Source organism: Equus caballus, chromosome 7, assembly GCF_041296265.1.
Source record: "Equus caballus isolate H_3958 breed thoroughbred chromosome 7, TB-T2T, whole genome shotgun sequence".
Classification (NCBI taxonomy): Eukaryota; Metazoa; Chordata; class Mammalia; order Perissodactyla; family Equidae; genus Equus; species Equus caballus.
In genome coordinates, this window is record NC_091690.1 from 55,342,898 (window position 1) to 55,368,737 (window position 25,840).

Genomic DNA, 25,840 nt, shown 5'->3' on the forward strand with positions numbered 1-25,840 from the left:
AGAATCAAATTTTTTGGAAACCAAAGTGAGAATTTCATGCAAGCTTTAGAGAAAAGAAAGAGAAAAAAAGATAGAAACCATACCTAAGTGATTACATTTGTACTTCATTTTAAATTTCTTACCTCCCATTTTATTTATTCCAAATCCTATGCCTTCCATTCCCATTCCTTAAAAAGAAAAAGTCAATGCAAACTAAAATTATCTCAAAGCAGTAACGTTTGAACTTAAAAAACACAAGAAATTCGAAAATAGCAAATGAACAAAAAATATCCGATTACGAATTATTTTAATCGTCAAGGAAAAAAGGGGGGGAGGGGCTCTACCATTTCAACTGTCAAACCACCACATTTCAAGAAAACTGAGCCTTTAACAAAATAATCACCAAGTGACTCAAAATTCTGTAGGGTCCATACAGTTTTATTAAATGGCCAAGTTAAACACTTTTAAACATAAAATATAATTATCAGGTACAGACTAGGGAACATTCACTTTTTAAAGCTTATTTTAGGGAAGAGAAGTGGATTTAAAAATCCCCTTTAAAGGTAAAATCCACTAAATAAAAAGCAGTTCTTAAAAAGACTGAGGCTTCTCTCCCCCTCACTAGGTGTTAGTCAGGGGGCTGTGGCAGTCAGCCAGGTAGAGCCACTGGAGGTGTGACAGCCCAGGACACTGCGGTCAGCCCCAGAGTTGAATCCGGGAGGGAGACAAAGGATAGGGAGAACCAACACCAGTAGGGTCGAGGGCATCCAGCTTGCAAGTCAAAGGATTTCAAGAAAGAAAGACCTAAGTCTGAGGTCATAACAACGAAATATTTCTTAACACTATATAAACGCCTCATTGCACAGAAATGAAAACACTCAACAGTCAAGTTTACAGTTCACTGTACTCGTCAAAGCTTTCGTTTCTTGGCCAGTTCTTGTCTTCGTGAACAAAGATCACCCTGTGCATCACTGGTCCTCGTGGCCTGTGACGGCTATGCTGTCACGCAGTGAGCCCCTCTGTGCCTTTGTGCACCCATCAACGCCCCTGCCTCTAGAAGCCGTGTCAACACCAGGCGAGAGCCCAAGGGGTCTGGGTGATAGACGGTGGCAGTGCTGTGGTCCCATGGTCAGGAGACCTACAGTCTCTGTCACTAACTGACAGTGTGACCTTGAGCAAGACCAACTCTGGCTCCTTTTATCAAATGGCTTAACTACCTCAGCTCAGCAGGTCATGCAAGGATAATACGCAAAGGTATAATGGCTTGAGAAAAAAGGTTCAATTCAGTAAAAATACAAAAATACTTCCTTTATCAAAATGAATCAGAGACGAATAAGGAGGGCATTTTGTCCCAATTAAAGCTTTATTCCATTCGAACTACTCAATGTCCAATTATCCCAATAATTAACTTTAATAATTTGAACTTCCCCAGAAATCCCCAATCAAGGTGCACAGTACTTCTCACCTGCGGGTCCTATGTTTCCCATTCCAATGCCTTTGTTCAGGTGATTGGCATCGATAGGCTGCCCTCCCGGTCCTAACCCCATGCCAATACCACCAAGGCCATCTGCAAGGAAAGGAGAAAGTCACAAGTCTAGATGCCACTTACTTAGAAAACCGTGACCCTCAAGGCAAAAAGCCTTTGTTTACTGTGTTGTAGCTGTCACACTCCATCCCTCCCACCCACCTCCACCAGCAAACCCAGGACTAATGCACAATTCAACACTGGTCCATCTGGAAGCTCCCCCCTTTAAGGCATCAGCTTTTACATGCGATTACAGATTGGAGTTGGTGATAGGTATACAACAGTGGAACTACAAGTCAGTCCGCTGCAAAGTTACAGCGAAGAACTCTGAACCAGTAAGTTCTTAGTTCACCCAGTAAGAATCGGTGAGCACCTGTTTGCTGCCCTGAATCGTGAACTGAGAAATGCTGGATCAAAAAGGGCAATTCACAACTAGAAGGACCCACAACGAAGAATATACAACTATGTACCGGGGGGGCTTTGGGGAGAAAAACGGAAAAAAAAAAAAAGGGCAATTCAGGACCTCAGGAGGCAAGCAGCACAAATATGACCAGCCCCACCTCCCATCCTGGTAGCCCAAAGGACTTTTCTCATGAAGAAACCATGTTGTAAGCCAGCCAACTAACGCACTGGGCACACACTAGTCTCTGACTCTGCTGCAGGCAGAGTAACAATGGAGCCAGTGTGTTCGAAGAACCTGTCTTCTACCCAGAAAGCCTCCTGACCCGTGGATCGCTGCGAACCCAGCCCACCCTCAACCCCAGGTTCCACAAACAAACAGGGCGCAAGGACACAGACGGGGCTCACAACAGCCAACAAGGCCTGACAGTGTTACGACACTTGCAGTGCTATGGGTGACCACGGTCTGAGGCTTCAACCAGGACCAGCCGAGATTTTTGAAAATGGGAATGAAGTTCATCAAAAAAAGCTCGACACAAGTTCCCAGGTATTTAACCTGATTAACATCCCTGTTTTTAAACTGCATAGAAACAGCAGCAAGAGATCACCAAGGTTACTCACTCCCCAAAGCACTGAAGACTGAAACGTCAGCCCTCTGAGATGTGCCAGGAGACCAAAAGCCACGTCTAACGGGCTCCCTGGGGCCCAGTGGGAGCCGGCCAAGGTTGCCAAGCAGCCCCGACCTGCCCTCCTCTAAGCAAGAAAGCCAACAAGAGCCAGCACGCCGATCCTGGGCGCTCAGAGCAAGTAAGCACACTGCCTACGACAAAGGAATGCGGTCACACTGTTAACTTCCACCAGATGAGTCATGGACCTCCCCCTCAAAATCCCCCTCTATAATCCTGCACTGCAAAGGCACTCAAGAGTTGTCAGTGTTCTAGTCTAGGCTCCCATTCGGTTCCATCTCTGACGGCTGCACCCTCGGCTTGAGTCACTGCTCCAGACCAGAGGCGCCCCCTCACCTGGTGGAAGGCCTCCCTAGCACAGCAGGAGCGGGTCCCACCCCCACCCACCCACCACCCAGTCTTCCTTCTATAGGATAGCCCCACAGGCACCGCTGATTCCCCAAGTCTCACGCTGCTGCGACCTCACTCCCACCGCTGCCTGTGCTCAGGCTCAGCTCACCCCCATGGTCTTGCCAGATGGGGCGCCTAGGACGTCACTAATATGTGCCACTTCCAGCTATGTGGTGACCAATCCACTAGCCTTTCCTGTCACACGACAGATTTTCACTTGACCTTGCAAATAACCCTCTCCAAAACTCTGACTGCTGTACTTCACACAGCATAAAACTCACCTACTGAAAGTTACAGCTCAGTGACTTTTAGTATATTCAGAGTTACGCAACCATCCCCATCCAATTCCAGAACATTTTCAGTACCCCCAAAAGAACCGCCACCCCCATTAGCAGTCACTCTCCACTTAGCCCCACCCCGCCCCAGCCCCTGGCAACTACTAATCCACCGTGCGCAGATTCGCCTACTGCGACGCTTCCTACAAATGGAATCAAGGCTCGCCCACGCTGCGGCGCGCACCAGGACTCCACTCCGTTCTAAGGCTGGGTGAGATCCTAGCGCGTGGATTTACCACATTTCATCGATCCACTCATCAGCTGCAATCATGCCGCTATGAGTATCCAGGCACAGCTTTCTGTGTGGACCTAAGTTTGCAGCTCCCCTGGAGTAGACGGAGGAGGGGAAGTGCTGGGCCACGTGGTAATAACCAGTCTCCTCGTAACCCAGGGGCAGCCTGGCTTTGATCCCCTTGCAGTTTCTCGTTCCTCCTTTCTCTCGTTCCCAGGAGGCTTGCAAGATGCCCAACTCCCTCCTGGGCAGCCTGCCTGACCACGAGTAATCCTAACAATCCTTCCTCCATGGAATCTCTCTGCTCCTTTCCACCCCAAAAAATCTATAGGGGGAAAAACCCACCCTTTCCTCAAGAACGGGCAAGAGAACTGCAGAACAACATGGCACAAATTCAAGGGTAAGTGTAGGTTTCTGGTTAGTACATATCAAATTCAAAATTTCAGCCATAATAATTGAGACACTTACGGGGAAGTTGTTGTGGACGCTCAGGAGGGAAAAAGTCTCCCTTTGGTAGGGCCCTCTCATCCTGAAAGAGAAAGCGAACACATCTCAGTATTCCTCACAGCACTGTTTGCAACAGCAAAAGACGGAAACAACTCCCACCCACAGAGGCCTGGCTAGATATATTATGAGACACCCCGCCGGGGCACAACACGCAGGCGGGAAAAGGCTGTGGGAGAGCGCTTGCTGCCTTTTGTAAAGGGGGAAGGATGAAACTCCCGTTCACGTTACTGTGGGGATGGGGGACCCGGACACAAAACGAGAGCAGGACTCTCACACTAGCTTTTTCATGCTTTTTGACTTTTGAGTCATGCGAAGCAATTATGTATTCCAAAAACTCAACTGAATGTTTAAAGCAACTAAAAAATTCCTCTACAGCTCCTTTTCTTCACCAATTTGAGTCCTAACTAGATCGCCCTCAGCACGGCAGGGCTGGAGTTTACAGTGAAGAGCTTCCGCAGAACTTTAAGGAGTGTCTGAATCAAAGACTTGATGTTCACAGTAGATACGACGCTAACAAACAGCAGAGCGCAAGACTCTGAAAGCGGGAAACCCATGTACACAAGCCTTCTTCGAAACCGATCACTTGCTCAAGCAGGATATTCAACTGACCTGACCAGGCCAATAACAGCCGACTATGCAAAGGAAAAATATCTGAAAAGCTGAGTGAGCAGAAAGTTATTTCTGTCATGAATTTGCTCAAGATACTGACCCTATTTAACTTAGCTGGATCCATAGAGTATAGTGGCTATGTGTACACTCTTAATAATCCTCTATTTTTGCTAGACTCATTTGAGTATGTTATGGAGAAGGAGGTCCCATTAACTCACCATTTTCACGTGCATAGGTCTATCAAACAGCAGCTGACCATTAAACATAGCTGACATTACAATTAAGGCTGTTTCTTGCAATTCTAAAAACACGCACAGCAGAAGAGAAATACATAAGAGAAAAATAGTCCAACCGCTAACAGTCCACTAAGTGGTGAATTTTGGAGAAATTGAGATTTGTCATTATGTTTTCAAGTATTTGTTTCTACAGGAAGCATAAAAGGAACAATAAATAAAGCTCAAGGGGGTAAAAATGTAAACCTCAGCTTACTCCTCAGGTGTGGAGGGTCATTCAAGTAATCTTACTCTTCTCACCAACTACCCCTTAAGTACTGGTGTCAGTCTGTGTGTGCGCCCAACGGCAGCCACCCGACCACTGTGGAAGCACCATGTTATCTGGGTAAGGTGAGACACTCAGCGAGAGTCCTGTCTGAGTTCAGGGACTGTTCACACGTGGTCTTCTCCACTGTGAGTAAAGATGTGACTCTGGGGGAAGCAGCCTAGGGTCAGAGAGAAGTGCTTCTCCCAGAATGGTGCCAATTCCTAAGTCCTGGAAGGACTCATGCATGAAGTAACACTGAATTTCTCCCCAGTGGCACATTCTTTGGACTTCCTCTTTCCAGTCAGACTCCTCTACAAAGAAAACACTGGAAAAGACCACTCATGGGCATGTGCCTATTTTCAAACCATCCCTTCTATTTTATTTACCTGCTACTGAATCAATTCCATCCCAGAGAACTTCCAAATTCCACAGTACTGCATTCCCCAGTCACTTAGGAACTTTTAAAACACAAAGTTACCACTTCCCCACACAAACCTATGATGACTAACACAACATTTAGGCCAAACTGTTCACCAAGAGTTGAATTCTGGGAAAAGGATACATATAGCTTGCACAGCTTCAATGGACTGTTCAAAAGTAACAGTGCCTATTCCACGACTTTTTCCATCTTTATCCTCAAGAATGTCTGCTCGGACCACCACACCAGCCATACTAAAAACTTCCTTCAGTTTCTTCCAGCCAACTTTATAATCCAGCTAATCAAGAGAAAGGGGAGGAAAATCTCAACGTAGACATCTTAAGAAAAACAACATCTTAACTACATGCACACGACATGCTCTGGTTGGAAACACAAAAACAGTATCACAAACACTTAACAACTGCAGTGCAGTTTTTCAAACAGGATTATGAAGCCTGGCCTTCACTGCTGTTTACTGTCTCTTTTCTCTGAAAGAACAGTTTCAGTCACCTCATACTTTCCAAATTAGTGCTTATTTCGTGAACATTAAAAAAAAATTTGTTCCCCTGCTAAGGTTTACCATCATTGTTCCCAACCCACCTTCTTCTAAAACTATTTCCCCTTGCAAATGACAAAGGTATTGCCATTCATCCCAGACACAACAAAAAGAGGAAAGTATCAATATACAACCTCTGCTCATACACTTTCTTACTCTGCACCTAAAACCCCCCAGAGAATGCTGAGTCAGCTGCCACTTTTGTAAACACCAGAAAAACTCAGTAAACAGGGCCCCAATGGGGCCACAGTCCATCCCCAAGGCTGAATTTTTAAATAGATCAAGAAGATAACATAACCCTCTTTTAAGTTTTTCTTCTCAAATGTCAAGAACTACTTTTAGAACATATTGACAAGAGTGTTTCACAAAGTTCTGATTTCCTACTTCCACCAATGTTTCCGGGTACTTACATTTGCTACAAATACTGTGCTTCCAAGTCTTCCAGCCTGTAATGCATGGATAATCTCATTTGGGATGTTAGGATTATTTAGGATACTGGGTGGGATATTAATCATTCCTGGGCCACCTGGTCCCATACCCATCCCACCAGTCGTAGCCATCACCTTTTGCATCGCTCTCCTGGCATGTTCACCATCGGGATCCTAAAACAAGCACAAAAGTGTTACATTGAACTGACCCAGTGACAACTAAAACCACGCTGGCACAATAAGTCATATTCCCAAAACCGCAGAGATTGAGAGGCTGTTTGGAAAGCATTTCTCACATAACAAGAAATTCAAATAAACTAAACCACCAAGCTAGGAAGAATTCCAGCCAAAGGAATGAGCAAGAAAGAAAGGGTATAAAATTTAGCTCTAAATTGAACTAAGTAAAAAACAAAAAAGGGGGTCAAGTGACATGATTAGTTGACATAATACAGAACTTCCAGACTGAAACAAGATCTTCACAGGCTTGGGACAGTTGAATCTCACTGATTCAATGAAGTTTTGACATCTCTGCTAGCCCCATCAGTGATTTTTCCAAACGTTTGGAAACACAGTTCGACATCACCAAGGTACTCCATCCTTCAAGTTAGTCAGGCGTCTGACTCACGAGTCAAGTCTGGACATGTTTGTCAAGTTCTCGTATTGACACTATTCTTGAACTCTTTGCCCTTTTGTGTATCACCTTCGACACACAAGAGACCTTAAGCTCTACCACGCTTTCCTCTCTGAGCTCCGAATGTACTCATCTTCCTCCAAGAAGAGGTGAAAATAAGTCAAGGAGGAACTGAATCAACAAAAAACCTCCGTCCTCCTTGAGTAAGAGAAGATATTTGATTTGGATCAGATGTGAAAGAGGATTTGAGTCATGACAAACTCACTTTAAAGAAGAAAAAAGGTGGGCCAAGAACAGGGTGCAGACTAGGTGAAACTGTGGGTGCAAAATCCCTTTAGAAAGCCAAAGGAAAGCCTGGGCGCAGCCTGCGCGCCCCGAGCAAACAAGGCAGGCCAGTCTAGGACAAATCACAGGCGTCGGGCAGGCGGCCAGCAGTCGCCCGGGGCGCGCTCAGCCCCTCCTCAGAGCTCTTACAGGAGGGCCTGCTGCAGCCTGGGACCGACCCTCTGCACGAACAGGCTGGTCTGCTCCGAAAACGGAGGCAAGGGCTCTTTTTGTCCTTTCCTAACTCCGAACAGGAACAACTCGACAACCACACACAGAATCCACAGGTCTCAAGAGCTTACTTCTTTGACTTTCAGTGGTCTTCCACTCAGACTATGCTTGTTTAGAACTTCGGCAGCTTTTTTCATGCTCTCTTCCATCTTGAATTCAACAACGCTATGAAGAGTCAAAAGGAAATGAGTGAAAGCAGTCCCACGACTCAGAAGGCTCAATTGCCAATAAGTAACTAGACAATACTTACGCACATCCCTGTGGGAGAAGCCACAGACCAGCCAGAAGAGCAAGGAGAGGGGGAAAAAAGAAAAGACAAAACCGTCAATATCAACGACAGTTATCAATGAAAAATATGATTTATGTAACAAAGTCAGTTTTGTTTTTTGCCTTAATCCTTCTAAGGGGCAGCTGACAGCAGCGTCTGGCCTAGCCCTCCTTCTGAAAAGCTGGGCTCCGGGTTTTCTCCTGCTCCTGCGCGTAACCAGCACTACACTAGAGCTGCTGAAGTTACAATGAGCAGACCCAAATTCAGGTTCTCCAAGAAATCACACCAACTTTAGATCTGCTTCCCTCTCCTCAGTCAATGCCTTACCATACTCCTCTAAATCCATCCCTTCCATGAATTAAGCTCATCCTTTGGATTAGTCTAAGCCATTCTATTGCACGACAGAAAATAGTTTATTTTCTCATTAAACTAGGCCAATTTTAAACATTCAAGTTTTAATATTTGTTTTACAATTTACTGGCACAAAGGCAACTTTTCGGAATCTTTGGTTCACACAACTTTCAAATTCAGCAAACAACCAAGAGTGACATTTTCTAGACAAAAACACACGTTTTACATTAATATACCACCGCTAAAATTCCATGCATAATTCACACACAGCCAATTCCTCTGTTAACAAAGAGACAATGCTGCTATTGGTCCCCAGGTACCCAAAATGGGCATCCAAACAGAATACCAAAAAGCTCTTTGGCCAGCCATTTGGAAAAGCGGGACTCCCGTGTGCAAATCCCCGCCCACCCCACTCAAATGTTTGGCAAAATCAAACATGGCTACTGTAACGTGAGCACTCACTGCCTTCCTGATTTCATTCGATTCCACGCCACCATACAGTTACATTTTTCATGTAGTAAATCCACAGAAGAAATTCTCTCAGACACTTACCCTTGACTTTCCTTCAGCGTCCATTAAGAGCTCCACGTATGTTACCTCACCAACTACAAATCAGTTTCCAGACGACACATAAACCAAGGGAGAAAAGCCAAGAAAACAATGGGAATTTAGAACAATCATCAGCAACCTTGTATGGAGCCTCTGCCTTATAAGAAAGCCCAGAAACACTCCATATTCTCTAAACCACCGCACTAGGCATTACAGGTGTGCAGTAAAAGGAGGTGCAGCTCTTTAACAATATGTCCTTGATTTTCCTCCCACCACAAACAAGCTATTTCCACAGATGTCCAGATCCATGTCCCTACCTGGAATCCTCACTCATGACTCCTGGCAATCCAAATCTACAGGAAAGAAGTCTGCGTGGTTCCCTTTTTTGGGGAAGGGAGGAAAACAGTTTTACACACACACTCTTACTGGTGAAAACAGGTCAACAGCACACAAATTGCAGCGCCACTGAACCGAGCGCAAGTGCCAAATACAGGACCATGTAGCTGGACAGGCGCAAGGGTGCACAGACGGTGTGGCCGGCTACGCGGGTGGGCAACCTGCACAATCGCACAGGGCCCTGCGCTCAGGAGGGCTGTGCCTTGGTTTAATGCTCTGTTGCTGTCATCTTGAAATTCTTATCTTTTAACAAGGGGCCCATGTTTTCATTTTGCACTGGGTCCCACAAAATCTGCAGCTAGTCCTGCACGCAGCACTGGGCTCAGCAACTGTCAGAAGCAGGAGGTTTGCATACTCGATCACAAAACCAGAGCAGCACCTGGCTCCTCTTCAGTGACCTCAGCCAGGCCTCACTACTGCTACTTTCTCCGCCTCCCCATTCAAGGACTCGGATAAAAGCAAACTGACAGCTCAGTTTGCATCTCAACAATTAAGCAGACTCACAAGTTTCCAATCTACACAAAGGTGAGGAAAAACAAAGCATTTCAAAAGATTCCGCAGGGTTTCCTCCAGGTTTGGATTGCCAGTTCATGACCACCATGACCGATGTTCGAACCCACCAAGACGACCACCAAAATGGCTGCTGAACTTGAAGATGGCACACAGCGAACAAAAACATAAGCTGTTAACCTGGAGAAAACAACCTCTAAGCAGGCTTTCCAAAGTCAAGAAATGGCTTTTTGTTCCAGAAATCTCTTTTTCTCCCCAAGGATTATTTTATGATGGTAAAGCCTTCTCCAAATCAGTTTTCAAGTTTGGTTTAGCAGTTTAAGGGTAAAAACCACCCTCTTAACGGCCTCACCAAGTCCTGCCTATTCTAATTCCTTTGTTCAAAGGATATTAAATTATGAAGATTTTTAAATTTATATGGCAAAGAGTGATTTAAGTGCAAAATAAAGTAAAATAATTTGTTAAATAAAATTAACAATCTGAAAGGCATATTTATTAGTAACATATCTGCATGGCAGCTGAAGGCAAGAAGGCCAAGTGTTCAAAGTGTACGTCCACAGCCTCACCTCCCTTGTCCTTTCCTGGAATGCTACAGAACCAAACCAGCACTTTGCACAAAACAGAGGGGAGAGAGAATCAGTGCAAAGGAATGAAGAAAGGGAACGGGAGGGACTGGTCTATTAAACTGTTGGAGCGTGCACTCCTGTGGGGCAAACTGAAAAGTGATCACTGCCAAAGGACAGTCGTACCAATTGGCTTTATTTTACTCTTACCAAAGTAAAGTAATTCCAAATAAGGTGTGGCCCTTCCTGAGGCCATGTTAAAAGCCATTTATTTCAACAGCAGCAGCCATCTGAGGACCAACAGCCCTTGTCTCCACTTTGATGAAAATGCCAAGCAGTGTCAGGACAAGTGAAGAGAGAGGCCACGTTTACTTCCTACAAGCTGACTACCACCTAATAACCTTAAAAATAAATGAAAGAATCACAGTATCTAACTCAAGACAGCTGTAACTATGTTGTCAGAATTCAAATCTGTTGCATTTGGAGAGTTTCTAATCTGTGTCCATAAAGGCACTTTATCAAAAAGCTGTCATTGCGGGCTAGAAACCAAGCAAGTCCAAACCAAACTTTTTTCCATGGTCATAACCATTTTAACAAAAAGCCAGGTTTAGAAATTAGGACTTTTTCCACTTAACATTCTAGTGATGGCAGACATCCAACTTCAACCTTCTGCACCAAAACTTTGCTTAAAGTGTCCCTTTTTTCCCCCAAATGGTACAGTGGTTTAGTAAACAAATTACATTACAAAAACCTTCCATCCTATCAGTGGAGCGGCAGGTTCGGCGGTCACAGAGGCTGGCAGCAGTGCTGCTCCCGAGGCTCAATAATAACCATGCTCCTCAAGAATTCATGAAACCCGGACCCCCACCCTGAGACCGATCAGTTCAGAGCCGTAAGCTAATCAGTCACAGGATCTGCAATAGTTGCTAACTCGCACTCCCTCCGGGAAGACGGTCCTGAAGCCTGCAAAGACCACCTCTTTTAGTCGTACAATATTAAAGCACAGACCTGTTTAGCACAGTCAGTACAAGTGTCGACCAAACTTTGCGGGCTAAATTTGCCAAGTGTGCAGAATCTGGTCACATTCAACGAAATGAAGTTTAAAAGAGCAAATAAACCAGAGCAGATCCCAGTCCGAACTGGGAGGGTGGTCGACGAACAGGCAGGAGCAACAGTCCCACAGAAATGGAATCTGTAGCAATGAATGAAACACACTCCTGCTCCACTCCCTCCTCCACACAGACGGAATCCCCAGAGGAGGCAGCTGAGACAAGCTCTACTGCAGCCTCGAACATCAAAATATCTACATGAAAAAACCAGTAAGACTTTGAAAACTCTAATGCCATGTTGTTACCTACCTTTATTTTCAAATGCTCCCAGAAACCACTCTGAACCAACATTTAGGTGCATTATTAAAAATAGTGCCTCAAGAATAAAACACATCACGAGGACAAGAGGATGGGCAACCCAAAAAGAATTCAGGCCGTCCTCTGGGGCTACTTTGATGGTAACACTCCCGCACATATTTTCCTCACAAAGAGTATCTGCTTCTGTGTTCTCATTTACTGCTCCGGTCTGAAATGGACAAATAGGCAGAAGTACAGAGGCCAAAGCTCCACTGAAGAGAACGCATATGTGAAGAGGCCTACAATTTTTTTAAAGGGGGGAGGGGCTCAAAAGCATGGCATGTTACCACACGTTTCACCTCCTGATCGTCCCCTCCCAGGCGGCCTCTCTGACGGAGGGGCGCATGGAATAAATGCACACTTGAACCGGGAAGGCTTGTTTCTGTAAGATGCAGACAACTTGACACATGGCAAAATAATTCCTCTACACGAGGACTGCCTGATTTACGGACAAGTTAGGAAATGGCCGAGCCCATTTTTGCTCTAATGCCATGACAACAGCAGAAGAGGACTGCCCCTCTAACTAGACCGAAAACCACCAAATAAGCTAGGTGGGCTGCACTGCTGGGGCTCAACCCGAGCCCCCACAGATAGGAACGCTTTAGCCCAACAGGCCTTTCCAAAACACAGGCTGAATTTCCAACAAAGGAAAATAGGAAGGAGCCAAGGAGACTGGGTAGGGATTTTTACTTAAATTGAAAATAAAGTTCTGCTCCACAGACCCACAATGTAGATTATTTCCAAGAGCCAAAGGAGACTTTCTACTGGACTACACGTTTGTGCCTTGCAGGCCTGTTTTCTGTCAGCTGGAATCTGGAATTCAGTTAAAGTGATACATTAACTAAAAACAGGATTAAGCACTTAAAGAAATCTTTGGTTACACACGATGGACTGACTGCTGCTAAACTCGGGATTGACTGAGAGTAACCTAGATCCCTGACCTTCCTTTCTTCCTCCCAGTGCGCTCCATGTTTACTTTACTCACTGCTGGGGCGGCCAGTCCTGCCCCGCCGCAGCCGCCGCACCTCGAGGCTGCCGGCTCCCTGTTAGGCCAGAGCTTTCTTCATCCACAGGACACCTCGGTACCGCTGCACAACACTATTTAAGTTTAAAATTCCCAAGACCACCAGTTGCTCACAGAAATCTTAAGCTGTTGCCCAATTCTTACAGTCAAACGCTTGAAGATGTGTATCCTGCTGTCTGTTAGGTGATGAAAATGAGGAAGCTGTGAGGAAGTGAATCACTTCCCAACCTGGTTTGGCATCTCCAATTCAAATTCCCTATTACACTGACTTTTTTTAATCCAGCAACTCTTCAGTGCTCACAGCAGCCATTTGTTCCACATGTCTCCACTTAAAAATAAGCACGGTCACAAGGAAGAACAATAGAAACTTTTCCTCTGTCCCACCGGGACACTTAAGAGCAGGAAGGGAAAACTTGGGGAAGAGCGAATTCAATTCTAAGGGCCATGAAAACAGTTTAACCCATGGCCCTGACTGATATGATGAGGCGGGGAGGGAGCCAAAAAGCTGCCTGGCACAGAACAAAACGAAGCTCTCAAAATATTTCCCCTTTAAAATCAGCAATGCTGATTTCATGACAGTGCCACCTAACAGCTGGGCACCAAGTAAGCTTTGCGATCCCATCCAGGGGAAAAGGCATTTAGTGACCAGGTCACACAGCACAGACATCTATTAAGAGGATGTCCCAGAATGCTGCCACATTAAAGATGGACAATGTCCACGGGGTGTCCAAGGAGGGGTACGTGAGGCAATCTCAGGCAAGATTACTCTTAGAAAAGCTCCCGCCTGCCACCCCAAAGCCACTCCTCTAGTTGTGAGAGGTGGTAATGGACAGCGCTGCGGCACCAGAACATTCTTCAGATAAGTTCAGGACAACTAATTCTGGCTCTTATTCCCCTAGCTTCCTGAAACAGGCCAGGATTCCATCAGGGACAGACTCTTCAAACGCAGGCTGATTAGAGCGGTTGGATTCTGACAGCCCAAATCTCTGGTTTGTCCACTCCAGAGATCATCTTGAGACTGCGGTTTTTAGAAAGTAAGTGCCTCTATGTGCAATTTTTCTCCTGTGCCACAACAGATTGTCAAAAAACTTAAAACTTATTTGCAACAGATTTCAAATAATTACTCCAGATTTCAAATAACCATTTAAACACATTTATGGTAAACCAAAACACGAATAAAAATATATATTTAAACCTCACAATGAAAATAATAACAACATTTCTTAAGGAGTCATATGTACGTAACCACAGTAAATTTCTTTGGACCTCACATACTGAATATAAGCATAACCGTAAAAAAATTACCTTTCTCTTATGAATCCTTTTACCCACAATTCAATACTGCAATAATTTAATTAAACAGAAAAAGTAATTAATTTAACCTGTACAGGGGAGCGCTAAACAAGAACATTTTAAGGTTTGTTAAAAATAACTGATTTACTGCACACCTGTAATTCTAAATTACACCACCAAAAATACACTGCAAGGGCTGAGCCAGGGCATTCGGAGTAGAATGCCAGGGGAATATGAGAACCAGTTTGGACGTATCCAAATAAACCACCAGGCTGGCTCCACGCTTCGTACAGTGCAAGATAGGAAATTGAGGTGAACTGCGTCTACATCCAGAAACGCCATGGCTGCTGCTGCTACCAGCTTTCAGGCTTCCAAAACTGAAGTACTGAATGGTAAAGCAGTGAAAATGTCACCGACTTTATCCATCATGTCCCAAAACTGGTTCACACACTCCTAAAAATGAAAAAATAATTGGCCGGCAATCTCTTACACAATTCTAACAATTGCGTTTTCAAAACCACATTCCTGGTTCTTGGAACTACTATACCTTATTAGCAATGGCAGTATCAATTCAGCGGTTCAACCAAATCACGAGAACACAAATTTGGGGGTTATTCCAAAAACTAATTCGAATGAGACCCAACTGTACTGTACAGAAATTCTAAGCTTGTATTGAAGCAGCAGTCCCAAAAACCAAGAACACTGCATCTGGGATGCCACGTGACATGCCCTTCAGACATAAAGAAGAGACTTCCCTCTGGCCCTAGGAGCACTGGCAGGAACGATTTGGCCGATCAAGGTAGGAAAACAAATCTCACACCAAAACGGTTTTCCATCCGTGTTATCTGGAGAAGTACCACATGGGAGCAGCCTACATGACTGTACAGAGGTTCACAGTGCCCAGGGCTGCCGACGTGTCGTGGTTGAGTTAAGTAATGGGACAATGATCGCAGTGGGCCATTCATAATTTCAAAACCCCACGCTGGGAGCACCAGTACACATCCCAAAATGGCCTATCCAAGTGGCATCTCTGTCACTGAAATGTTAATCATTTGACAAATCAAGCTCAAATCTCTTTTCATTATGAATGCTCCAGAAAACCAATACCTTTCAGTCCTTCAAAAAGACTCCATTTAAGGGTGATTTGATGCTAGGTTTCCCTTGAGGGTGGGGGTGAGAGGGAGACCTCCAGGCATTAGACAAATTGTTCCCCAGCAATAGTTTTGTCTAAAGCAGGGCTGAGCAATCTCTTTAGCCCTGAGTGCCACCAGCAGGGCCAAGAATCAGGAAAGGAAGGCAGGCAAAAGCAGCAGCAGGAGACTTTGAAGAGAGAGACGACACGTGATGTGCACAGGGGGGTGAGGCAGAGGACCATGGGGGCAACCAAGCTCCTCGGACCTCCTGGTGGCAGCAGAGCGCCAGGTGCTTCTCCTGCCCTCGGCCAGAATGTGGACCCCTGGGCTGGGACTGCCATGCCCTGAAGGCACCACGTGGCACAGCAGATGCCTTATTCTGAGCTCTCCAATTGCCAATCTACTCTTTCTTCCCCCCGCGAGGGAAAAAGCCTCAGAGTTTAAATACAAGCTAATGTTTTATAATTTAGAAAATCTGAGCAGCACAAGCTCCAGCTACCAAATTTTGATCCCAGGAAGACATCCACAAAATTTAAACTACCTTCCCGCCAGAATTAAAAAGCCAAAAAAGAATGAAAAAGAAAAGCAAAAATCTCTCCTGTCATATATAAAGAATTCGAAAAATTTCCTCCACACACAGAGGCTCCCCTCAAGCTTACTCAAAGCCCTATTGACCATATTAAGCCAGTAAAATCATTTGTAGGCCCGGGGACCCTACAAACCACCCTGCTGGACACACAGGTGCATGACCACAAAAAAAGTAGGCTGGGTAGGAGGCTGAACTGCCAACCCTGGACAGAACACATGCTCTACCCAGAAGAGCTTCCAATGACAAAAAATAACCAAGGAATTAGCCACAGGAGAGATGACACAGCGACCTTCTTACCCTACTCAGCCACCAGTACCATTACCTTTTTCTTTAACCAGGTCTTTAAGTGACTGCCATTTCACATCAAAAGGGATGTTTGTAATGAAGGCTCTGTATCTCTTAGTTGGATTGGCATACGGCTCAAAGCGATTGCCTCCTCTTTTTATGTTTTTCTCCTTCCTCTTCTCATTCTGAGTAGGTCGTTCTCCTTCACTGAATTCAAGAGAAAAAAAAAAACGGAGTCCATATGTTAGCACAATATGAAAGACAATATTTGATTTGCCAGGTTTACAGCTCCACACAGTTACAGATGACACAAGACTAATATTGATTTTGATTCGAGACATTCAGACTAAAGTGCTCCATAGAGCAGAAAATGGCAGTAGTGCGCTCCCTGAAATCCACTTATCGAGGGGCTGGCCCCACGGTCTTGTGGCTAAGTTCAGCGCACTCCGCTTCAGCAGCCCGAGTTCAGACCTACAGCACTCATCAGCAGCCATGCTGTGGCGGTGACCCACATACAAAATAGAGGAAGACTGGCAGAGACGTTAGCTCAGGGTGAATCTCCCTCAGCCAAACAAAAACAAAAACAAAAGCAACCACTCACCTATTTAGAAACCACTCCCAAGAAAAATATGCTCTCCCAAGGCCTTCGCCCACTCCTATGGGGCTCTAACAGATAGGGCAGCGAGAGGCCACCTCCCTGCCCGAGGGGCTTTAATTCCAAGACAGAACAGGAAAAGAGAAGGGAAGCCTTCACAGATTTCATGGTACAGAAATGAGGTGGTGCACACAGGCCCAACCAATGTTAGCTTCACAAATAAAAGTGCCTTTTGTTGTGGGAAAAAAAAGTTTCTTTAAAGTGGGAATGTAAGTGGTGCAGCTGCTACAGAAAACTGGCAGTTACTCAGAAAGTTAAAACATGTAATCACCATAAGACCCAGCAATTCCATTCCTAGGTGTGCACCCAAGGGAACCGCAGGCAAGGACTCAGGTACCTGCCCACCAACAGCAGCATTATTCGTAACGACCAAAGGTGGAAACAACCCATGTCCACCAACAGACGGAACAAACGAACTGTGGTGCATCCACACAACAGAGTATCATTCAGGCACAAAGAATGAGGTGCTGGCACGCTGCAACACAGATGAGCTCTGAAAACGGCATGGAAAGCGCAACAGGCCAGACACACAGAAAGAAAAGAAGAGCAGCGGTCACCAGGGACTGCTGGGGGGTGGGAACGGGGAGTCACTGTTTAACAGGGAGTGGATAGTGGCACACTGCACAACGTTGTACTTAATGCCACTAAATTGGAAAATGGTCAAAACGGCAAATTTTACATGTATTTTACCACAATAAAAAAAATTTTTTTCAAGAGAAAGAAACCATTCTGTACACAACCCTACTACCCTGAGCCCGGGAAAACCCAAGTCTGAGCAACCCTGGTAGGCAAAAGAGGGCAAGCAAACAAGCCCACAATGAGCAAAGAGGCGAGGATGCTTTCTGGCACTGGCTTTCCCGTCATATTCTTCACCTTTGTGCGTGAGGCGCCTCTGTTGAGGTAACATTTCATTTCTAAGCACTATAAACACAAATTTGGCTTCGAGTGGGACAAGAAAAACATTTCATGAGAAATGTAGACATCCAAAGCACAGAACCAGACATCAGGCTGGAAGCCCAGGCCCCACAACAAAAGGCCAGGGTGTGCACAGCCAGCGCAGGGGCCAAGTTCAAGTTCAGCCCCCTTTGGCTACAGGTAGACACCTGGGAGAGCTGCCCAGGAACAAACACCAGGGGAGTGGCAGCCACAGGAAGTTCTTATCAGGGCCCTGAGTCCTGCGCTTCCTGCTCCCAAGCCCTATCCTTCCACCAGTGAGCATCCAGCAACTCCACAGATTCTAGCAGACTTTGTGATCCACGACAAAAACGGAAAAAGAGAAAGCTAAGACCATGGTACTGATGATTTCTAAAACTACACTTAATTAAAAGGGTGATCTTTATTCTACCGTGGAAGACCATGTGTGGGGAAGGGTTAGTGTTCAAATACCCGATGGTGGCTGGACAACTTGAACGTACGTACTTGGAAAAATTACAAAGTTAGCACGTCTTTGTAGTCCTTAAAAGTTTTTTTACTGGTCCCCATATCCAAACACAAGGGTGCCAAGTGGCAACCCAGTGAAGGTGTCATTCCAGACAAAACTAAGGAAAGCCACTTCCTCCACGAGCTGAACTACACCAACAGGCAATAAATGGGCTTCCTCCTCACAGGCTGGCAGATGTGGGGGTGTGGCCGCTCCTCCAACGCCCGAGCCCCAGAGCTCTTCCCCCAGCTTCACAACAGACCCTCATCGGGCGGCTGCATACCACAAGCCGATCTCAGAGGGAAACCCTCAACTGTCACCCAGGCCACCTGTCTACTCCTTAGGCAAGCCCTAAACCAGAATCTGCTACACAGAGCATAACTGCCAAGGAGTCTTTTAGCAGATGAGGAGGAAAGCAGGAGCAGAAATTCATAAAATGTAGATCAATCTACATTTCCTGGACCTACACTGGACAGAAACGTATTTTAATGTAACTAGTTTTTTGTGAAACCCCAATATTCTATGACTTACAATAAAAAACATCCTTCTGACACAGGGTCCATGCCACAGTAATAGTTCCCGTCTGTGTTTTCACCTACTAGTTACAAATGTACAAATAACTAAGTACAGCCAGAGCAGGTAACAAAGTGTCTAGACAACAGTATGCGACGGACTGGCTGCACTATTACTGCTCTTTACTGCTAAGAGCAAGCGGCCCAGCTGCCGATCGAGGCTGGGTATCTGCTCTGGGGTTAATCCCCATCACGTGGCTCACAAGGATTATGCCCGGGGGAGGGCACAGCACCACTGCACCCGAATCCTTCTCTGGCTGACCATTTCCTCCCTCCAAGAAGGTTCCTCTAGGCAAAGGGTTAGAACTACCTCTGGTCACTGGGAGCTTCTTAAAAAACTGACCTTTTCATGAATCTAATGATCACCATCAACGCTGTTCTTGACAGAATTATAGAGAACCACCCTTAAGGAAATCCCACTCACGTACAGAAGATGTGACAGTTTAAGCATGGTGTCCTGAAAAGTCCATTTAAAAACTGTCCAATGTTCTCGTCTTTACTGTAAAATTAGAGAAATATTCTTCTCTAGCCCTAAAATATATGTAAAACAACTCTGAAAATCTTTTAGAAGTACGTTTTTATAGGTGGATTATAATTTAGCAACACTGATAAGATAAACTGATTTATCCTAAATACCCCAAATTTAAAACACTATAGACATTAAAAATTTTATGTTAAACACACCCTAGCACATGAGCCAATCATCCACAGCTAGATACTCACCCAAGAGAAGAAAAGCATTTATCAATACAAATGCTTCTACCCGAATGCTCATGATGTCATCTGTAATATCCCCAAACAGGAATTCTAAATGTCTACTAACAAGTAAATGAATAAACCAAATTGTAGTATATGCATACACTGAAATACTATTCAACAAAAAGTAATGAACTACACGCAATACGGATGAATCTCAAAATAAATAAACTCAAAGAAACCAGACCAAAAAAAAGAGTACATATGGTATGATTTCATCATATAAAACTCTATATTTGAAAAAAATCCAATCTGGCAAACTAATCTGTATCAGGGTTTCTCAAGCTCAGCACTACTGACATTTTGGCCACATAATACTGCTGGTGGGGGGCTGCCCTGTGCACTGTTTAGCAGCATCCCTGACCCCTACCTAGAGATGCCAGTAGCAACTCCACCCCTCAGTCCTGAAGGTGAAGATGGAAAACGTCTCCAAGACACTTCCCAATGTCCCCCGGAGGGAAAAAAAAAAATCACCCTGGTGAGAACCACTGAGGCATACTGATGAAGAGCAGATCCACGGATGCCCAGGGGTGGGGGAAGGCAGCACTCAGAGGATTACAGGGGGGCAAGAAAAGCCTTCTGGGGGCTAAGGCTATATTTATTGTATATATCATATGGACATATTTATTGACTCAGTGAGGGGTTCATATACTGACACTCATCAAACTACATTTCCAATGTGTGCACTTTATTGTGCCAATTATACAATACTGTTTTAAAAGTTTCGACTCATGATTGTTAAATCTTTTTTTTTTTAGATTTTTTTGGGTTTTTTTCCCCTTTTTTCTCCCCAAAGCCCCCGGTACATAGTTGTACATTCTTCGTTGTGGGTTCTTCTAGTTGTGGCATGTGGGGCACTGCCTCAGCGTGGTTTGATGAGCAGTGCCACGTCCGCGCCCAGGATTCGAACCAACAAAACACTGGGCCACCTGCAGCGGATCTCGAGAACTTAACCACTTGGCCACGGGGCCAGCCCTCATGATTGTTAAATTTCAATCCTAACTCCAATAACCTGACTTGTAACTCCAATATAAAGTAACAAATTTGTAATCTTTCAAAGAAACTGAAGCCACAATAAGCTTCTACCTAGGCCAGCTAAATGTCTTACCAATATCCTCCTTGCTAACCAGTTCTCAGTTCTCAATTGCCAATAAACACACCATCTGACTGATTCTGGCATCCGGTCATCCACTTGATGTTCTAAATAGACCTAATAAAATAAAGACTTTTTCTGACATTCTGTCAACCTATTTCATAGTATATCAATAAAAACAAGCCTAATATACCTTAAGTACCTTCCAAGTCATTAAAACAAGATTAATTATGTTTAATATGGCTTTGGAATTGTCTGACAGCATTCTTTGAAAACTGGTAATTTATCATGTTACTGCTCCACCATCCTAGAATTATACTGTACATAAAGATAAAAAAAAAAAAAAAAAAGCCCGAGTGCCCACTCCACAAAGAACTGCTACGTGCCTGTGTGAATCCCTGAATCCCCACCCTCTTAGGCCTCCACGGCATTCCCACATACAGCACTCTCACGACTCTCAGTTTGTCACTCAGGAGTGTAGCTTAAAATGGCAAGCCCGATGCCCTGAGATCCTGACCACATCTCCTGAAGGAAGTGCCCCCTCCCCAAAGCCCCCTGAGAACCTTCCCTTATGTAAAATGATTCTGCACAGAAATCCTTTCAACCCTGAGCTCCTCTAATGCATTTAAGATGTGGAGAGCACTATTCATAGCACTCTTCTAGCTGCCCGTCTACCACTTAACTACCCACGTGACTCAAGCTCTTCACCGCTCTGGTTCTTCACCAGCAAAACCAGCATAACTAACCTATTTCCATGGTAGCTGACAGGGATGCTGCGAGAACCAACAGCCTAACAAAGAGCAGCTGGTAAACGCTCAGCACGGTATCTCAGGGAGCAGTACTACAGGTGACTAGGGCCCATATCTCGGTCCGAGCCCCAGCGTCACCATCTCTCTGCTAGGCCTCCGTTCCTCCACCTGTAAAAGGTTACTATCCACGCTGACGGGTCTAAAGAGAGACCTGGCACACAGTCACTGAGCCGACGGCCTATTTGTGTACCAATAATTTTCTTGAGGGGATAGGGAGGGAGCCTGATTCAATCCTGGCCTTCCACTGTGGCATATGCTGATGAGGCTTTAAAACAAGCCCACTGGCTGAGGCGGCCCAGGCGTGGTACTCATTACAGACCACCAAAGGAGCAGCTCAGCTTTCAACCTCACCACTGCAAAATATGGTCCCGGGAAAGCGGGAAAGCGCATGTGAGAGTCCCGGAGAGAAACAAGCTCACTCCTCTTTGTAGACTAGTGTCTCTGCCTGGCCATGAATAAAATCAAAGAGCAAAGGGAAAGCAAAGAGCTGGCAGCACGCATTTGATCAACCCAGAGGCCCCACTCTAATCTGGGCTCACAACCTAACCTGCTTCAAAAATGCCTTCTGCCAAGGACACAATCACTTTGTAAAGTACAGCAAACACTCAAATCACTGCAACGCAGAGAATCTGGTTTAAATAAAACACTTCAAGTGACTGTGTTTAGTGAGAGGTTACCAGGGCAGCATCCTGGAAGCAGCTAAGGCCCTGGAGTCAACACGGCCTCCCCCAGACTCTGGGTCCATTTCCTGAACCTGAGTTTTCTCAACAGCTTAAGAAAAACATTTCTCAGTTACAAAACAAAGTTGACATTAACATTACCTCCCGGGCAATCTACACTAAACATAAACGTTTTATTTTTTGAATGACCAATCCATCTCTCAGTTTTCTGATTCAGCCATAACATTACTACGGAAGGAGAACAGGTTATGTCATTGATTTTAAATATATGGTTCAATCTTTATTTAAAAATAAAAAAGAAACTCAAACCTAAACTGATATATTCCTCTAAAATGAATGCTTTTTCTCCCTGACTAAATATATTCCAACTCTGAATCCTGACTGACTTTAGATGGCATACATTTCTCATCAAAAGAAAGCAAATCCTGGGGCCGGCCGGTGGCACAGCGGTTAAGTTCACATGTTCCGCTTCAGCAGCCCGGGTTCGCAGGTTCAGTTCTCGGCCATGGACCTACGCGCTGCTTCTCAAGCCACGCTGCAGCAGGCCTCGCACATATAAAGTACAGGAAGATGGGCTTGATGTTAGCTCAGGGCTAATCTTCCTCAAAAAAATAAATAAATAAATAAAATTTCCTGCTCTCACACCCCGGAGAAAAGTAACTGCCCTCAAGGCTGCCAGCTCCCTGCCTTTTCTGCTTACAGCACACACTCCACTCCTGCTGGACACAAAGGTCAGAAGAACCAAGTTTCACTCACTCTCCATCCCTCCAGGGCTTTCAAGATAAAGATCTAAATTCCTCAGCCTGCAATTCCTCGCCCACCAGCAGGCCCCCAGTGTTCCAGCATTAAATGCTACAGTGGCCTCAGCTCTCTATAAATATGCAAAGCATATCCCCAAGTCCCCAGCCTTTGGCCCCTCTCCTCTTTGCCTCTCCCCAGTCACCCTCTTTCCTCCTCCTCCTCCGGAACACCTCCCAGCCCCAGGGGTTCGGCTGGGGGGAGGGGAGCCCCTCCCTGCCCCCTACCAGGTAACTCCCTTACTTCAATCACAGCATAATTACATTACTACGAAAATATTAACTCGCCTCTCCTCTGGGCATGGGCTTTATTCTAAAGAGATTCATAAGCCAAAAAAAAACAAAAAACAAAAAACCCACACAGTTTTCCACTGGCCCTATGAAATACAGCTAAGTGTTGCTAGTTCCCTGAAATATCCTCTATTAAGCAGCCCTAGACTCTGAGGTTCTTTCCAACAAGGGCTATTTTCTCTCTAAAACCTTCAGGCTTTCTAATGGTCTATGTGTTGCGTTTGTCAAGTGAATCTGTCACAAAATGACTATTTGAAAACGGACAGTGGAAAACAGGAAATTTGAAATATGTACCCCAGATGCTATAACCCATAACTAATTCGCCTTCTCCCCTAGCACGGTTCTAGCAGCAGTCCCTCCTGAGATAACTGCTTTGAAAGAAAAACACGGGAAATAAATGCATCTTAAAGGCCTCCTTTGGGGCCGGCCTGGCGGCACAGTGGTTAAATTTGCACGTTCTGCTTCAGCAGCGCGGGGTTCACCGGGTCGGATCCCGGGTGCGGACATGGCACCGCTTGGCACGCCATGCTGTGGTAGGCGTCTCACATATAAAGTAGAGAAAGATGGGCACAGATGTCAGCTCAGGGCCAGTCTTCCTCAGCAAAAAGAGGAGGATTGGCAGCAGATGTTAGCTCAGGGCTGATCTTCCTAAAAAAAAAGAAAAAAGACCTCCAAAAATGGCCGTCAAATCCTCCTGGGCTCCCCTAGACAGACGACGGAAAAAGTCTAAACGAACACATCCCCTTGCAGAGTTTTCGACAGGAAAGTGCTGGGCACCCTTCCAGGCTGCCATTCTCTTGCCCTCCGAGGACCAGCAACCACGGCACTCTGCGCCTCCCCACCGACGGGGAGAGGGTTTACCAGCACCGCCCGTCATCCGCCGAGCGCTCGGTGACACAACGCGCTTTAACCACATTCACTTCCAATCTCCACGAACTCCGGTTCCGCGCACTAGACATTTGCGGGAAGGCGAAACCCTAAGAGACACAACGTGTAACAGAAGTTTCCAGGAGCTGGGGACGGGCGGGGGGGGGGGAAATGGGGAGTCACTGTTTCACGGCTCGTGTGCTCGGGGTGACGGAAAAGTTCTGGACGTGGGACAGCGGCGACGGCCACAACAAAAAACACAGTGCACCCGATGCCGCTGAACCGTCCCCTTAAAACGGCCCAAAATGCCAATTTCACGTTACGCACACGTTACCACAATTTAAAAAAAAAAAAAGAAAAGAAAACTGGTGGGAAGTCACGTGCGCCCAGCCTTCCCCCCGCCTCCCCCCACGGGCGCCGGTCGGGCCGACACGTCTCCCCGCGTCTCCCCTCCAGGTGACTGTCAGCACGACGAGCGGGTCTCGCGGGGGCGCAGACGAGGCTCTAAGGCTTGGAGAAAACTTTGAACAGCCAAGGGCCCGAGTGGGAGCCCCAGGCGGGCCTCGCAGAGGTGACGGAGCCCGGGAGCGGGTGAGCCCGCGCGAGGATGTAGGCTCTCCCCCGGGAACACGGAAGAGGACGTTTCTCGCCTTTTTTTCTTTCCTGCTCTTTGTTGGCTGCGCAGGGCCGATCGCCGCACCAACGCCTCCCGCGCACCTGGGAGGAGGCGGGCGCCGGGGGCCCGGGGCGGGGGAGGGGACGCGGGGGCGCCCCGAGAGGCCTCGCGGTCCTTCCCGGTTCCCACGCGCCTCCGCCACCGTTTACCGGGCCGACCACGCGCGAAGCCCCCCACGCGCGCGCTCGCTTCCCTTCCCTGCCCCCCCAGTAGCCGGAGCGGGAAACTGAGCCCCCAGGCGATATTGGGGGGCGCGGGGAGGTAAAGCCACGCGCCCAAGGTCACCCGACAGGCGGGCAGGCCGCGACCGCGGGGTCCCTCCGGCACCAGGCCCGCGCCATCATCCGCGAGCGCACAGGCAGGGCCCGAGGCCTCGGCGTGGGGTCGGCCCGGCCCGGAGGGCCCCGGGGACCTGAGCCCGAGCCCCGGGAGGAGAGAGCGGCGCCGCCGGGCCGCCCGGCGTCACCCCTGGCGGCCGCGGCCGCCACCGCCGCGGGCAGGCCCCGCGGGAAAGGCCCCGGCCGAGGCCGCGCCGGTGGGAGGCCGCCAACAGACCTAACGGGGCCGCCGCGAAGGCGCCCGGCCCGGGACGCGGAGCCGCGGGCTACTCACCCCTTCGGGCCCGGAGCCCCGTTGCCGCTCGGCACGCCGGGCGCGCCGCTCTCCTCCTCCATTTTGGGCTCTGTCGCCGCCACCTCGGCCGCCGCTTCGACCCCTGCCGCCATTTTCTCCGCGTCTGGGCTTTGTGTGAGGGAGCCGGCTGCGCGGCGCTGCGCCTGCGCGCTCACGTGACCCGGCGCGACCAGTAACGCCTGCGCGCGCCGCGGCCCGCTCCCGCCTCGTCCCCGCCCGCCCCGGGCCACGCCCCTGCTCCGGGCCACGCCCCCGCCGCGCGCAGGCGCAGACCGGCCGCTGGGATCCATTCATTCCCGCAGCAAATTCAGGTTGGGCGCTTTCGCGATGCTCCACCGGTTCCCCAGGCCTCTTAGGGGAGGCATCTCCCCACACCCGACCCGGACACCCGGACTTCGCCACTCCCAGCTTTCTGTAATCAGAGGTGGGGAAGA

The 25,840-nt window shown here is 47.1% G+C and overlaps 1 protein-coding gene across 26 annotated transcripts in view; it reads right to left on the minus strand.

Annotated features, from left to right (window-relative positions):
- HNRNPM (heterogeneous nuclear ribonucleoprotein M) overlaps window positions 1–25,840 on the minus strand; it is a 357,001-nt gene that overhangs the window by 11,538 nt on the left and 319,623 nt on the right. For 4 of the 26 annotated variants that reach the window (XM_070273183.1, XM_070273182.1, XM_070273172.1 and 1 more), the window contains exons 1-8: window positions 8,041–9,014; window positions 7,862–7,955; window positions 6,587–6,778; window positions 5,765–5,918; window positions 4,881–4,930; window positions 4,015–4,075; window positions 1,445–1,546; window positions 123–167 (exon numbers count right to left, since the gene is read on the minus strand). In XM_070273183.1, coding sequence (XP_070129284.1) covers window positions 123–167; window positions 1,445–1,546; window positions 4,015–4,075; window positions 4,881–4,930; window positions 5,765–5,918; window positions 6,587–6,778; window positions 7,862–7,939 — 682 coding nt within the window. In that variant the 5' untranslated portion in view covers window positions 7,940–7,955; window positions 8,041–9,014. Of the gene's footprint in view, window positions 1–122; window positions 168–1,444; window positions 1,547–4,014; window positions 4,076–4,880; window positions 4,931–5,764; window positions 5,919–6,586; window positions 6,779–7,861; window positions 7,956–8,040; window positions 9,015–16,194; window positions 16,365–24,747; window positions 24,894–25,385; window positions 25,616–25,840 lie in introns of those variants that run through there. The other 22 variants (XM_070273186.1, XM_070273179.1, XM_070273171.1 and 19 more) reach the window with 17 other exon arrangements.